The 13,809-nt window shown below is 42.5% G+C and overlaps 1 protein-coding gene across 2 annotated transcripts in view; it reads right to left on the bottom strand.

The window, feature by feature from the left end:
- Positions 1 to 11,689, bottom strand: part of LOC114216503 (CD302 antigen) — a 131,429-nt gene extending 119,740 nt beyond the window's left edge. For both annotated transcript variants that reach the window (XM_028113100.2, XM_028113099.2), the window contains exons 1-2: positions 11,530 to 11,689; positions 5,830 to 6,201 (exon numbers count right to left, since the gene is read on the bottom strand). In XM_028113100.2, coding sequence (XP_027968901.1) covers positions 5,830 to 6,201; positions 11,530 to 11,623 — 466 coding nt within the window. In that variant the 5' untranslated portion in view covers positions 11,624 to 11,689. The remainder of the gene's footprint in view (positions 1 to 5,829; positions 6,202 to 11,529) is intronic.
- Between the last annotated feature and the right edge of the window lie 2,120 nt (positions 11,690 to 13,809).

Genomic DNA, 13,809 nt, shown 5'->3' with positions numbered 1-13,809 from the left:
GGCAGAGAACTTCACCAGAAGGAGCGCCCTGCATGAGACTAAATTTACATTCTATTTCATTTTCTTTAGTAAGACTGGGGCCAGAAAAATCCCCTGGAATCACTGAGGGTGGGTATGGACTTTGGAACCAACTGTAGTTAGACAGATGGACACATAGCCCCATTGTTCACTGATTGGTGGTAGAATTGAGGTTGTGCGTCTCAAGAAGTAGGGGAAAGAAGAGCTGGATCTCTGAGAAGGTTCTTGGAGAGGAGCAGGGCATGGTAATTCATGTTATAAAAGAACCAGCTTTAGCTGGACAGTCATGGGACTAGCTGGTGGCCAGCGATGTAGCAGAACTAGTTTTTCATTTTAAAATAATTTCCCCTGGTACGTGGAGAGGAACTGAAAAAATTATTCCGACCTCAAAGTATGCTTAGAAATACTAAAGGAAGTGCTCAATACTTTTGCGGATAACAGTTCTCTTGGAAAGGTGTTTTATTAGGACAGCTAACTGTGTAATTATTTTGGTTACCTTTATCCATATCCTTAATTTGTTTAAAACCAAGGTCATTATCAGATCAAATGATGCCTATTGGGTAAAGCATAATAGTCAGATCTCATCACCCTTTATCAGGCTATTAGGGTCCATTAAAATGTCTCACAGATATGCTTAAAAGTGTGCCTAAGAAATAAGTCAATCAGAGAAAGACATATAGCATATGATCTCACTGATATGAGGAATTCTTAATCTCAGGAAACAAGCTGAGGGTTGCTGGAGTGGTGGGGGGTGGGAGGGATGGGGTGGCTGGGTGATGGACACTGGGGAGGGTACGTGCTATGGTGAGCGCTGTGAATTGTGTAACACTGTTGAATCACAGACCTGTATCTCTGAAACGAATAATACATTATATGTTAAAAAAAGAAGAAGACAGTAGGAAGGGAAAAATGAAGGGGAGAGATCGGAGTGGGAGACGAACCATGAGAGACTATGGACTCTTTCTCTCAACCCAGCTGAGGGTTCTAGAGGGGAGGGGGTGGGGGGATGGGTTAGGCTGGTGATGGGCATTAAGGAGGGCACGTATTGAATGGAGCACTGGGTGTTATACGCAAACAATGAATCATGGAACACTACATCAAAAACTAATGATGTAATGTATGGTTATTAACATGATGAAATAAAAAAATAAAATAAAATACACAAAAAAAGTGTGCTTAAGATGGTATTTGATTCCACATTCTTTATCATTTTCAAATGTTTATTTAACTGAAGTATGAGACTTAATTTAACATTTTAGAATATATTAAGCAGCAGTACAGCAAAAAGTAAGAATAATCTAGATGCTTTTATTTGCAAACAATCTTTTAAAGAATATTGGTTTTGTTTTCCTCTGACATAAATGATTTTGGACAGGATACTTCTGTTAAAGAGTAATTTGACCTTATATTTTATAGGGAATCTGCTTATTACCTATGTTTCACTATTTATTTATTTATTTGTCAGAGAGAGAGAGAGAGCACAAGCAGGGGGAGCGGCAGGCAGAGCAGGCAGAGGGAGAAGCAGGCTTCCCGCTGAGCAAGGAGGCCAACGAAGGATTCGATCCCAGGACCCCGGGATCATGACCTGAGCCGAAGGCAGCCGCTTAACCAACTGAGCCACCCAGGCGTCCCCCTATGTTTCATTTTTAATGATACCAAAGTTCCCAAAAGCTCACGGCCACTTCTCTTCCCATATTGTATCAATTAAAAGGAGTCCCTGAGCCCAGCAACTATTACTTGAAGAACCATCACTTTCTTCCTAAAAAATCTTGTGTTTCTGTTATACAAAGTGCTTTCACATACATTTCTTTTACTTCCTCTTTACTGTAAACCTGTGAGATTAATAGGGCAAGTATTATACTTTTTTATGAAATCCCCATTTTTGCAGTGTGGTTAAGTAAGACGTTCAGTAAACTGTAAGTGACAGGCATGAGAACTGGCTCTCTAATTAGAGTCCTTGACATGTTAAGGACACCTTGTGACTTTAATGGCTGCCTTCTCAGGTTTCAAGTTATGTTTCATAGCTCAAAGCTGGGTTTCAATTAAAAATCTCTCCTATTCACAACATACTTTGAAGAATGATAAGCATATAACAACCACGACATCAGTAGCAGCTAAATTATGCTAACTATTCAGGAAGAGTTTTATTCTCACACATTCTTCACTGCTACTGGACCTCTTAAATCCCATGTGTTTCTCTAGGGAGACAGGCTTTTCCTGAGAAGAATCTTCTGTGTGAATTTATGATGATAGCACTCTTAAAACAACAGCATATCCTGCAATAGGTACAAATTTGTGAGTTGAATCACTCACATGGAAAACTAACAATTTCTTCATTGAGGCAAAATAGCTTTAGTGGTCAAAGAGGTTGGCAGGCTCCTAAGAGTTGTTCAAAATGTAGACAGTTCAGTCATTTTCCTCTGGATTTGCCAAATATTCAAAATTTGAAGAGTGCGAGTGAGCTCAAGATATCTTAATGATTGATATAAATGCATATCTGGATGCTAGTCAAAAGCAATTCATTCATAACATGTATACAACTAAAGTTTTCTCTCAGATGAACATGACTCACACAGGGTGGGGGTTGGAGAGAAAGGCAACCCAGGACACAATGACAAATAATTTTTCTTATATTAGACGTAAAAAAATTTATAAAAAATATTTATAGAGCAAAAACCAAGGGAGAAATAAAAAAAGCTGTATTTGGGGAATTCAATCATGGTTTTGAATGGTAGCCTTGCTCTAACAAGCTGGATAACCTTGGACTTCACTCTTTTGGGACTCAGGTATCTTATCTTTCTTATCTCTATAAAGCTAGACAAAAGGTGGGGCAGGAACTAATATGGGGAGTCTGACAGCAGTCCCTGATAAAGTCCTTAACTTCAGACAGTAGTCTCTAATCTGAGAAGAGGAAGGGACTACATAAATTTAAAAGAGTAAAACTTCCAAGACTTAATATGTGATTAAATTTAAATGGTGAGAGAGGAAAGCAGGACACTCTACAGTGACTTGTAGATTTCTGACATACACGACTTAGATGGTACCAATCACCTGGAAAGGAATGGAGGAGGCAGGTTTGACCCTGGCTTCTGTGCAAATTAAAACTTGAGGTATGTGGCGATGAGTCAGAGCTATGTGAACCTTTTCTCAGAAATCTCTAAATTTCTTATTTGAAAATTCAGTGTTCCAAATATTGTCTCTGGTAAGGTCAGGAAATACTTTATGCCTGTGGGCTCTTGCTGGAGGCACTGTTTAAGTTCTCTCTGAGGTGGTACCCTAGGTGGGTTCTTAAACTTTTTTGTGCTACTGATCATTTGGGCAGCTGTGTGAAATGAGCAGGTCCCCTTCTCAGGAGAAAATTACAAATGCATAAAATAAAAACCATAGGATTACAAAGAAAACCAGTTAGACTGAAATTTGGGGGACTGAAGGAATTTACAACTATATCCCTCAAAAGAACTTGGGGCAGGAGACAGAGAGAGCCCTGCCAAGAAAATTCTCTCTTAGCTGCCAAGTTAGAGAAAGATTTTCAAAAGGCAAAATTTAAACTTGCCATTAAGTGGTATTCAGAAAGCAACTGCTTCTTTTTTTTTTTTTTTAGGTTTTATTTAAATTCAAGTTAGTTAACATATAGTGTATCATTAGTTTCAGAGGTAGAATTTAGTTTCATCACTTGCCTTTAACACCCAGTGCTCTCATTACAGCAAATACCCTCTTTAATGCCCATCACCCATTTACCCCATCCCCCTAACCACCTTCCCTCCAGCAACCCTCAGTTTTTTCCCTATAGTTAAGAATCTCTTATGGTTTGCCTCCCACTCCATTTTTATCTTATTTTTCCTTCCCTTCCCCTATGTTCATCTGTTCTGTTTCTTAAATTCCATGTATGAGTGAAATCATATGGTAATCTTTCTCTGACTGACTTATTTCGTTTAGCATAATACATTCTAGTTCCATCCATGTCATTGCAAATGGCAAGATTTCATTCCTTTTGATGGCTGCGTAATATTCCATTGTATATATGGGAAGAAGCTGGCTAGCAAAAACACTTGTTCAACTACTCAAGGATTGAGGATTAAAGAAAAGGAAATCCCCATCTCTAATTCTCTAATCCAATATTCTCCCATAAGAGCAGAACCTCACATCTTAGAAATGGAAGCATCTTCAATAGGAAATAGAAATAGTTACTATAGGAGAGAAATTTGTGCAGATAACTAAAAGACTAAGGGGCCAAATTTAGCTTAAATGAGCTTTGAGAGAAAAGAAAAATCTCTGTAAAGCTAAGTAAATTTACAAAGAAGAGCAAAGGTGAGATAATAGTTAAGACTTAGAGATGATTAAATATATATTTATATATCAACATTTGATGTAATTTAGAGCAACATGATAAAAAAGATTTGCTTGGGTGATAACTTATTACACCTACTCATTCTTTTTTTTTTTTTTAAGTAGGCTCCCTGCCCAGCATGGAGCCCAACTTGTGGAGCCTAATGTGGGGCTTGAACTCATGACCCTGAGATCAAGACCTGAGATGAGATCAAGAGTTGGACACTTAACCAACTGAGCCACCCAGGTGCCCTAACTGACTCATTCTTTTTAAACTTGGAAATTTGTTATAATCTAGTTTCTAGATCCAGAGCAAAGTTCACGATCAGCTCGCTCATAGGCAATATTCATATATAGTTGACACTTAAATAACATGGGTTTGAACTGCAAGGGTCCCTATATGTGGGTTTTTTCGATAAATACAGTACAGTACTGTAAATGTATTTTCTATTCCTCATAATTTTTTTTTGAGAGAGAGAGGGAGAGAGCACACACATGCACACACTTGAGTGGGGGAGGGACTGAGGGAGAGGGAGAGAGAGAATCTTAAGCAACTTCCATGCTCAAAGCAGAGCCTGACCTAGGCCTCCGTCTCACTACCAAGAGATCATGACCTGAGCTGAAACCGAGAGTTGGACACTTAACCAACTGAGCCACCCAGGCGCCCCTCCTTATGATTTTCTTAATAGCATTTTCTTTTCTCTAGCTTACCTTATTGTAAGACTACAGTATGTAATATATATAGCATACAAAATACATGTTAACCAACTGTTTACATTGTCAGTAAGGCTTCCAGTTAACAGTAGGCTATTAGTAGTTAAGTTTTGGGTGAGTCAAATTTTTAACTGCATGGGGGGCAGTTCCCCTAACCTTCACATTGTTCAAGGGTCAACTGCACTTATTTTTGAAAGCAATTGGGGAAAAAGTCCACTCTTAAAATCATAAACACAAACAGCAAAGTGTGACAGCCATGCCAAAAATAAAAATAAACTCACACAGGTCTTAAAGTTTTTCCATTACATAAAAATCTGTAGACAAGGAGAAATATATTTCCTCTATTTTTTGTTTTTCTTTTTTCTTCTTTTTAAACTTAGAATAGGTTTGATTTTATTAGGTCATTTGAATTTCATCCTGTTTGAAGGATTTCCTGTTACTCTAATGTTTCTTTTCCTCCGGAGTTCAGAATGTAATCATAGGAAATACATATGCTCATGTATCATAGAGAGTCCAAATCCCTGGTTTACTACAGAGTGACTGTGTGACCTCTGACAAGGCACCCAACCCCTTCTAGCCTTACCTGTAAAAGGGGAAAAGTAGCACCAATTTCACATAGGTAGCTCAATGATAATGCACAGTGCCTGGAATTGAATGCTAGCTCACTGCCCTTACCAATGCATGACTTTATTTGTGGTCAGTTGTGCATGTTCAATGTCACATTTACCAAACACAACGGCAAATGACTCAAAGTCCCTCTCCAATACTCACCACGATAAGGCTGGTCACAGAGGTTTTCCTCTGTGCCTCCTTTCTTCCAGATATCAGATGAATTTGTACTTGCTACAGCATGTCCATTCTTCAGAGCCAGTCTGTACTGGGCAGCTCCATACAGAGAGTGGTGCTCACATTTCCACCAGAGTAAGGCACTGGAGTCACAGTTGAACATTCTCAAGGAATCTGTGGGTTTGGTAATATCTAGCCCAAGGCACTTCTGGGATTGCAAATGAAAGAGTCGATGCTGGGACACCCACTTCCATACCATGTCCCTACTTCCATCACAGTCTGTTGCTACTATCCAGTCATTCAGTGGCTTGATGCACTTGCCCATGTTTTCATTGACGATGGTGAATGGATCATTGCCTGAGTCAAGACAGACAGTCAAGGAAGACATTTCAGAATTCTGAACTCTGTGGTCAGCGTGCCTTGGCCCCTGCTTGCTGAGGAGAGTCTGAGCACCCAGACTATTCCCACCCTCCAACCTCTATAAACTGCAATGTACTACACAAGGTCAGAGGACAGTGGTAGCCAGAGAGGCAGTATAGTGTGTGTTAAGAGCATGAGCCAGTCTGCCAGGGTTCATAGTCTGCCTCTGCTACTTATTACCCATGTGATCAGGGCAAGTTATTTAACCACTATGCCTCAGTTTCCTCCTTTGTAAAATAGTACTTCATATGGAAGGTGTTAGGTTAAAATGAGCTCATACCTGTAAAGCACTTAGAAGAGTATGTATATTTGTTATTGTTATTCCATGAAATATCCCCCCCCCCTTTTTTTTAATGAGATGAAGAAGCTCCTTAGTTTTCATCTTCCTTAGACAGGTGGTCAATGAAAAATATCCTGAACCTATTCAGGACCACAGTTCTGTCTTGCTTATACTTTACCTACTATGGCAGGGTAAATTATTACATGGCATTACCGTGTCTCAGAGGAGATGGGAAGACTTCTGGGGGGCAGAAGTAGAATAGTGGGGTAAAGGGATGAGAGGAAATGAAGGTCTGGATTCTGAGGATAGGAGAGACCTGTGGTCTGCCCTATCATAGCACCTTCAGGAACGTTATAGGAAGCCTGTGGGGAGGGGTTGGGGGGGCTGCTGACTGAGTGGATCACCTAGGGAGGTTGAACCTGAGCTCCAGAAATCACCTGAGATACAGAATTCAACACCCAGTAGATCTGGACAGTGGGAAACCCAGAAGCAACGAGTGTAAGCTGAAGGCTAAAGGAGGGACCTCCCTGAATATTTTCCTGCAGTTTCTCATGAATTAGGGAGACCTCAGTGATGACAGAAACTGAAGTTCTGTTAACTTGGTGGAATGGGACTTCAGAATAAAATTTATTTTGATTTTATAAAAATAAAGTAATGCATTGTTTCTTGCACACCTGGGCTTGTGGAACAGGATTCACATCTGTCACAACAAACTACAATCGAACAATTTGGCCAGTGCTTTTACAAAGAAAAATTTTTTGAAGTTATAGCACAAAAGTTCATGTTGATGAGAGTAAAACTGAAATATTTTACACAAATTTAAAGAATCATTGTCAAAAAACCAAAGGATTCAGCAGAAGGACCTGTAAAACTTTAGTTCCCAAAAGGAACTTTCATTTTGATGCCAGCTTCCCAATTACTGATTTTACCAGTGCTAAATACCTTTTCTAATAATAATTCACAGGATTTCAGAGTTAAAAATTCTCATATCAAGGACTTGAGGGGAAATTTCATCATATAATCAATAATAACTATAAAATCAAGTCACGTTTCAGCTTGAACTTTAAAGAGAATTTTTTGTTTTAAGCAGCAGCAGTAGCAAGAAGAGAAACAATAGGAACCACCACAAAATCCTGTAAAACATTAAGCTACTTTTGCTTGCAAATCTGTATTTTAAAATATGACACAGGACTGCAGTTAGGTGTCTTTGTCATAGCAGCTTCCATCCCTCACTCTTCCTGCTTTGACATCTCTCTGCCATTCTCTACTTTATGGACACCATTTGGGAGGACAGTTAACATAAAAAGGAAAACATACTATCTTAGATGATCACTCACAGTTTCTCCAATGTCCTCCTACATATTCAATATCTACTCAGACCCATGAGGGTCTTTCAAACTATTCTCTCTTTCCCAAACTATTCTCTCTCACTTCTCCAAAAAAAAATCTTGCACTCCAAAGTATCAGCAATTACTGCAGAAAAAAAGAAGTCTGCTTCTGCAGGAGAATAGGCATCCACCACCCTTGCTGGAACCCTCCCCTCCCTTGCCCTGTGGTCCCATTGCTCTCTTTCCTGGACACTTTGCTCTGTGCCCCAACCCAGACAGGTGAACCGGGCTAGCAGTGGCTTTGTTACATTTGCAGTTTGGAGTTCTAGAGTTCTCAAGTTGTCTTTGCAGAATCCAATAGATTACCACAGCTGTTAGTATAGTGGAGCAAGCAGTGGGATAAGGAGTTAGAGGTCCTAGATTGAAGACCTCCCTCAGCTACCAGTTCGCTGGGAGACCTTGGGGAAGTCGCTTAATCTCCCCAGGGTCTTTGTATCTCCAAATGTAAGATGAAAGCAGAGACAATATAAGATATCTAAGCCACTTTCAGTACTAACATCCTATGTTTCCACAAGATAACAGTTTTCCTAGCCTTGTAGGTTTTACCAGTCTTTGCTAAGTTCATTGTGTATTATTCTTGAACAGATGTCCACAACTTTATTATGCCCTGCTACTGCTAGTAGCATTTTAGGTCATTCTAACCCTATTAGTATCAGGCATGGGCACTTAGGTAACAGGGATGCTTTATAAATACTCTTTGGAAGAGAAAAAAAATTGCCCTTTCCCATTTATTCTATGTGTTACTTCTAGGACACCCATAGACTTAACAAGCTTGTAGAAACTCCGAAAGACTACAGGAGAGATGTGGAGTAGCATGGAGAAGGTATGTTAAAGAAGAGTTGCCAAACTTACCTAATTGCAACATCTATGGTCATAAATACTTGCCTTCTTCTAAATCTGTCTTTTAACCAAGTATGTATAATCAATGTTTGACATCTATAGTGGTCACTTAGCACAAACATTAATTACTGATATGATTTAAGGAAACTTGCCATTAGCCTTCATACATAATGCATGTGTAAGCATTCATACGTAATGTATAAGGTAGGGAGCGTCTTGTCTTCTCATGATGTTTCCCCATATTTTCCGTATCCTTAGCAGAAGCTGTTCAGTCTGCCTCAGTCTTGTGACCCTATTGGGATGGTAGACTGAAGAGTGGGAAGGACTGAAAATAATTCTTTTTTAAGGAAAATTTGTTAAATAAGGGTATATAAAATATTTCAGAAATGTATTACACTTTGAAAAGGTAATTACAGAGCAACTTATAAAACAGATTTTTTATTGACAACCTTATGCTGTATCTTGCTCATGTTACCTTACATTGGTCCTAAATGGAATTTTAATGTTTACTTCCACACAAAATATTTGGGCAAATCTAAAAGGCAGAGGTTGATGAAAAGAAGCCTCATCATCCCTAGTAGCAATTTTTATATGCTTCATTTTATATAAACATTCTAGTGGTGCCTGAGAGGAAATAACTAAGTAGCATTATCATATATTGAAAATGAATTTTCATGCCACATTCATCAAAGGAAAACCATCTCCTGTTGCCTAATCATTAGGTAACCTTTGTCTTACCTAAACCAGAGAGCTTTGCACATTCCAAAGAGAAGCTGGACATCAACATTTTATGATCACAGACAAATGGAGGGGGAGATAGAGGCAGAAGGATGAAGACTGCAGCATTTTTAGTTTCAGGGGAACTTCTACAGCTCACAATGTTAAGCATTTTGTGGTCACCACCACGTGTGCAGAGTGTACAGGTGGAGTAGGAAAGAATCAGAAGTCTGGGTTTGCCAGTTCAAAAATAGGTCCTGAAGTGACCTTGGGTCCATGACAGTCTGCTAGGAGTCAGAAAGCTTTCGGGTTCAGATTGGGTGGTATGGGCTGGTGAGAACCTCAGGAGTCTCAGAAGGATTGATTTATTTCAAGCTGTTAGCTCTCCAAGGAGGCAAAAAAAGTAAATGAGCAATTGGCATTTCCCCAAGGACACAGAGGACCTCCTTCAGCATCTGAGCAACCCAGACCATCTGCACAAACCTAGCTGCATACATGTGACAGAGTGCATGCCATTACCAGCATTGTGAAGCTGACACACTGCCAAACAAGTTACTCAAATGGCTGGGGTTTCAAAATTCCAGGGCTTCCCTTTATGGGACCACAAGTCTGGTCTGAGGGTGTGTGTAACCTGGCCAGAACAGCTGCTAAGGATGAGGAAGGATGCAGGAAAACAAATACCTATGAGGATCTAGTGCAGGGAAAATGGAGTTAAGCTGGTGTTCTTTGGTTTCGGTTGATGAGAAAGGCCAGGGATTGTAGAGAATGCAAAAATTAAGGAAATCTGGAATTCCGGGGGGGGGGGGGAGACAAAACAGTAGGACTAAAGCAGAAGTAGATGGAAAACAAGAGTTCAGTGATTGAAAGGTTAGTGTGTTTTGACTGTAGTTAGTTATGGCAATGAAATTTCTCTCCCTGGATCGTGGGGCAGGTGGAATAGAATTCTCACAGCCAGTAAATGACTTTTGGGAGTTTCCACGAGGGAGGGTCAAAGAAGAATGGAGAAGGGTGAATCAGATCAGTATTCACTAAAAGGTCCTTGATGTAGATAGAGTGATGTTATTCACACTCTGGGAAGCTTCTTCCCATCACTCTCTGAAAAAACTCTATATCTGGCAGTAACTTAGTTTAGGGGCCACAAGAAAAGAAGAGCCACAAGGGGGAACCTACAGTTTTCAAAAAACTTCCTTGCCCATCTTTTACTTCCTCATACAGGCAAGTTAACAGAAGTGGTAGGTGGTGATGGCTCACTGACTGCCCACTATGCAGCACAACTAAGAAAGTCCTCAGGGAGCCTTCTGCTAAGGCAAAAAGAAAGTAAAAGCAAACTCCGGCTGCTACCAGGGGGTATGGTGAGCCTGGCACTACCCAGAGCATCACCATCGAAGGGAGTCTATTCCTGGTCCTGCTTCCGCAGTTAGAGGCAGGAAGGAGGTCCCTGGGCAAGCGACCAGAGCTCCAACGTGCGGCCCTTGGCCTCGAGGGAGTGTTTTGGAGCTGATAAATCCATTCATTAGAAGAAAGTATCGCTGCTCAAGGCTTTCGGGGAGGGCATCAAAACGGAATTACGAACATGGTCACTTTAGGAGATATAGCTTAACCGGACTTCCTTTTTGACTTGCACCTTTGGCTATCGTGCAAGCGAAGTCGGGCAATCATTAATCATCCTTGGCGCTGTGGGTAGACAGTTCCTCTAGACACCGAGTGGCCAAGGTGACCAAGAGGCGAAGGAGGGGCGAGATGGGCTGGATGGAGTTTGGGGAGTGCTGAGGAGCCTTTTACTCCGGGGAAGCAAGCAGGAGAAAGGCCCTGCTCCTCCTGCTCCTGCCCCACCCCGCCCTCCACCCCGCGCCCGAAGGCCATGGAGTGCCTTCTACTCAGAACTCCCCTTCGGCTGGCTCACTTCTTGGGTTCCGGACCCCCGAGGCAAGCAGAGTTGACGAGACCCGGAGCACAGCCCTAACCCGAACCGAGGAAAGTCGGCAGACCTGACAACGTCGAGGGCCCTAGCAGCTGGCGGGCTGGCGCGCCAGCGGTTACCTGTGCGGCCAGAGGGCTCCGCCAGACCGAAGCACCTGAGGAGTAGCACGAGGAGCTCCGCCGCGCGGCGAAGGGTCGCCCAGCGAGTCCTCATCCTGAGCCGGCCCAAGCAGTCCAACCGGGTCCTCAGGCGCACGCGGCACCCACCCGTCCTGAGGCGCCCAGCCTGCGCTTTTGCCGCCGGCCTCCCCGGGGGGTCCTGCCACGCCCCCTCCGCCCTCGGCCAATCAGGCGAGGCGGGGCGGAGCAAGGGCGTGGAATTGGTGGCAGGAAGACCGCGAGCTGAGCGTTAGGCTCACCTTCTAAAGGACTGACCCTCCGGGAGGCGGGAAGTGCGCGTGGAGCGAGAGAGCAGTGTCGCGCACACTACCAGGCTTGGGGGTCCTGGCTCCCACCTTTTCTTCAGTAAAGTTGAGGAGACGCGGCTCTTGCTGGGACTTGGCAACACCCTGGTGGGTGGGTTGGGTCTGTTTAGGACCTTGTTCTCTGTAGCGCACCTCAGTGTGGGAGGACTTCATGGCCCGGCTGGGCTGGAAAGGCACCCACATCCTCTCGGACCCCAAAGGCGGAAGTCTGCACCCGTAGGGTTGCTGCTGCGGTCAAGCCAAAGAATTCAGGTGGCCTTGGTTGCGTCTTGTGTATTTGGATAGTGCAAACAAAGGCACCCTGCAGTTTCACCCACAATTGTTAAAGAATTAAAAGCAAGAGTTATTTGAGTGACCCTAAAATCAATACTTCCAACGATTTAGGCCTTATAACCATCTGACCTTTGCACGTAAGCCTTTTCTTAATAATTAAATCATCATATCATCATCATCATCATCCAGTAGAAATGTGGAAGTCTGCATCCCAAACCAGCAATGTGAGAGTAATATTTATCCTCTCCCTGTGGGATCTGTAGTCATTATAAATAGGCTGACCTAAGTTGCCTGGGTGTGAATGTCCTGTAATTTCAAACCTCATAAAAGCACATGGTGTGTACCCAGAATCACCTGCATTGCTGTCCCCCAAGAGTGAATTCCTCCATGAGGAGAGGAACATCTAGGTTGCCTTTCCTTTTTTTTTTTTTTTTTTAAAGATTTTATTTATTTGACAGAGAGACACAGCGAGAGAGGGAACACAAGCAGGGGGAGTGGGAGAGGGAGAAGCAGGCTCCCTGCTGAGCAGGAGCCCGATGCGGGCCTCAATCCCAGGACCCTGGGATCATGACCTGAGCTGAAGGCAGATGCTTAACGACTGAGCCACCCAGGCGCCCCTAGGTTGCCTTTCTTGATTCCAACTGCCAAGGCTTCACTGATGGCTCCCAAATCTACCTTGGGTCTGTTCTCTCCCTACCTGGGCCTTTTAGTTCAGTAGATATGTTAAGCACTTGCCATTATGAGGTTGGGCACCTCCCAGGATAAGATAAAAAGACAACATCCCTGCCTGCTCAAGTTTACTGAGTACTGGGGGAGACTGAGGCACACACAGCTTAACTCAGGGCAGAATGAATGGGGAGACTAGACAAAGCTTCAAGGAAGACAACACCTAAACTGGGCCTTGGGTAGTGGGTAGGAATTTGACCATGTACAGCTGCTTGGAGAAAAATAGTGACAGAATGGCAGGAAAATGCAAAGCTATGTCAGAAGAGGTCAGTCCAGTATGGCCATCCTGCAGGGTGCATGTGTGTGCATGTGTGTGCATGTGTGTGTGTTGAAGGTAGTTGTGGTGGAGGACTTAGTGAAGATGACAACAGAGAGGTGTGTTGTGGCTGTGTTGTGAAGTGCCTTGAATATGATGTCAAAGACATTGATTTGATTCTCTAGAACTTGTCTCTAGAAAGTTCTAAGTAAGACAATCTGCTACTGCTCTGATTCCCTTTGCATTTGTGGCTGCTTGCCTTTCTGATCCTGCCCAGCTTGGAGCTAGTTGAGGGCAGGGGTCTTACCTTCTCATTATTACCGTCCTACACTGAGCACTAGGCCTGACCCAGAATAAGCTCTCAATAAATATGAGTTTACTTAATTAATAACTTCCTAGAGCCACGACCTTAGCTTAGGGCCACAAAAGCTCCTGTTTGCATTATGTTGCAGTAATTTCTCAATTGACCTTCCTGCCAGCAATTTCCTTCTCAGGAAAAGGAATCTTTGTTTGGAATATGTCACCTTTCTTCTACTCACATCCTTTCAGTGCTAACAGGGAGTTCAGGAGGCTTGTGAACCCCTGAAATTATATACAGCTTTATGAATACACTTAAAAATTTTTTTTTTTGAGAAAGAAAAGAGGTCCAGGGCTTTCATG

Source organism: Eumetopias jubatus, unplaced genomic scaffold, assembly GCF_037043125.1.
Source record: "Eumetopias jubatus isolate StellerSeaLion01/CBP00866 unplaced genomic scaffold, mEumJub1_p1.0 scaffold_3, whole genome shotgun sequence".
NCBI classification, from domain to species: Eukaryota; Metazoa; Chordata; class Mammalia; order Carnivora; family Otariidae; genus Eumetopias; species Eumetopias jubatus.
The sequence above is the reverse complement of the archived record's forward strand: the minus strand, read 5'-3'. Positions and strand labels throughout refer to the sequence as shown.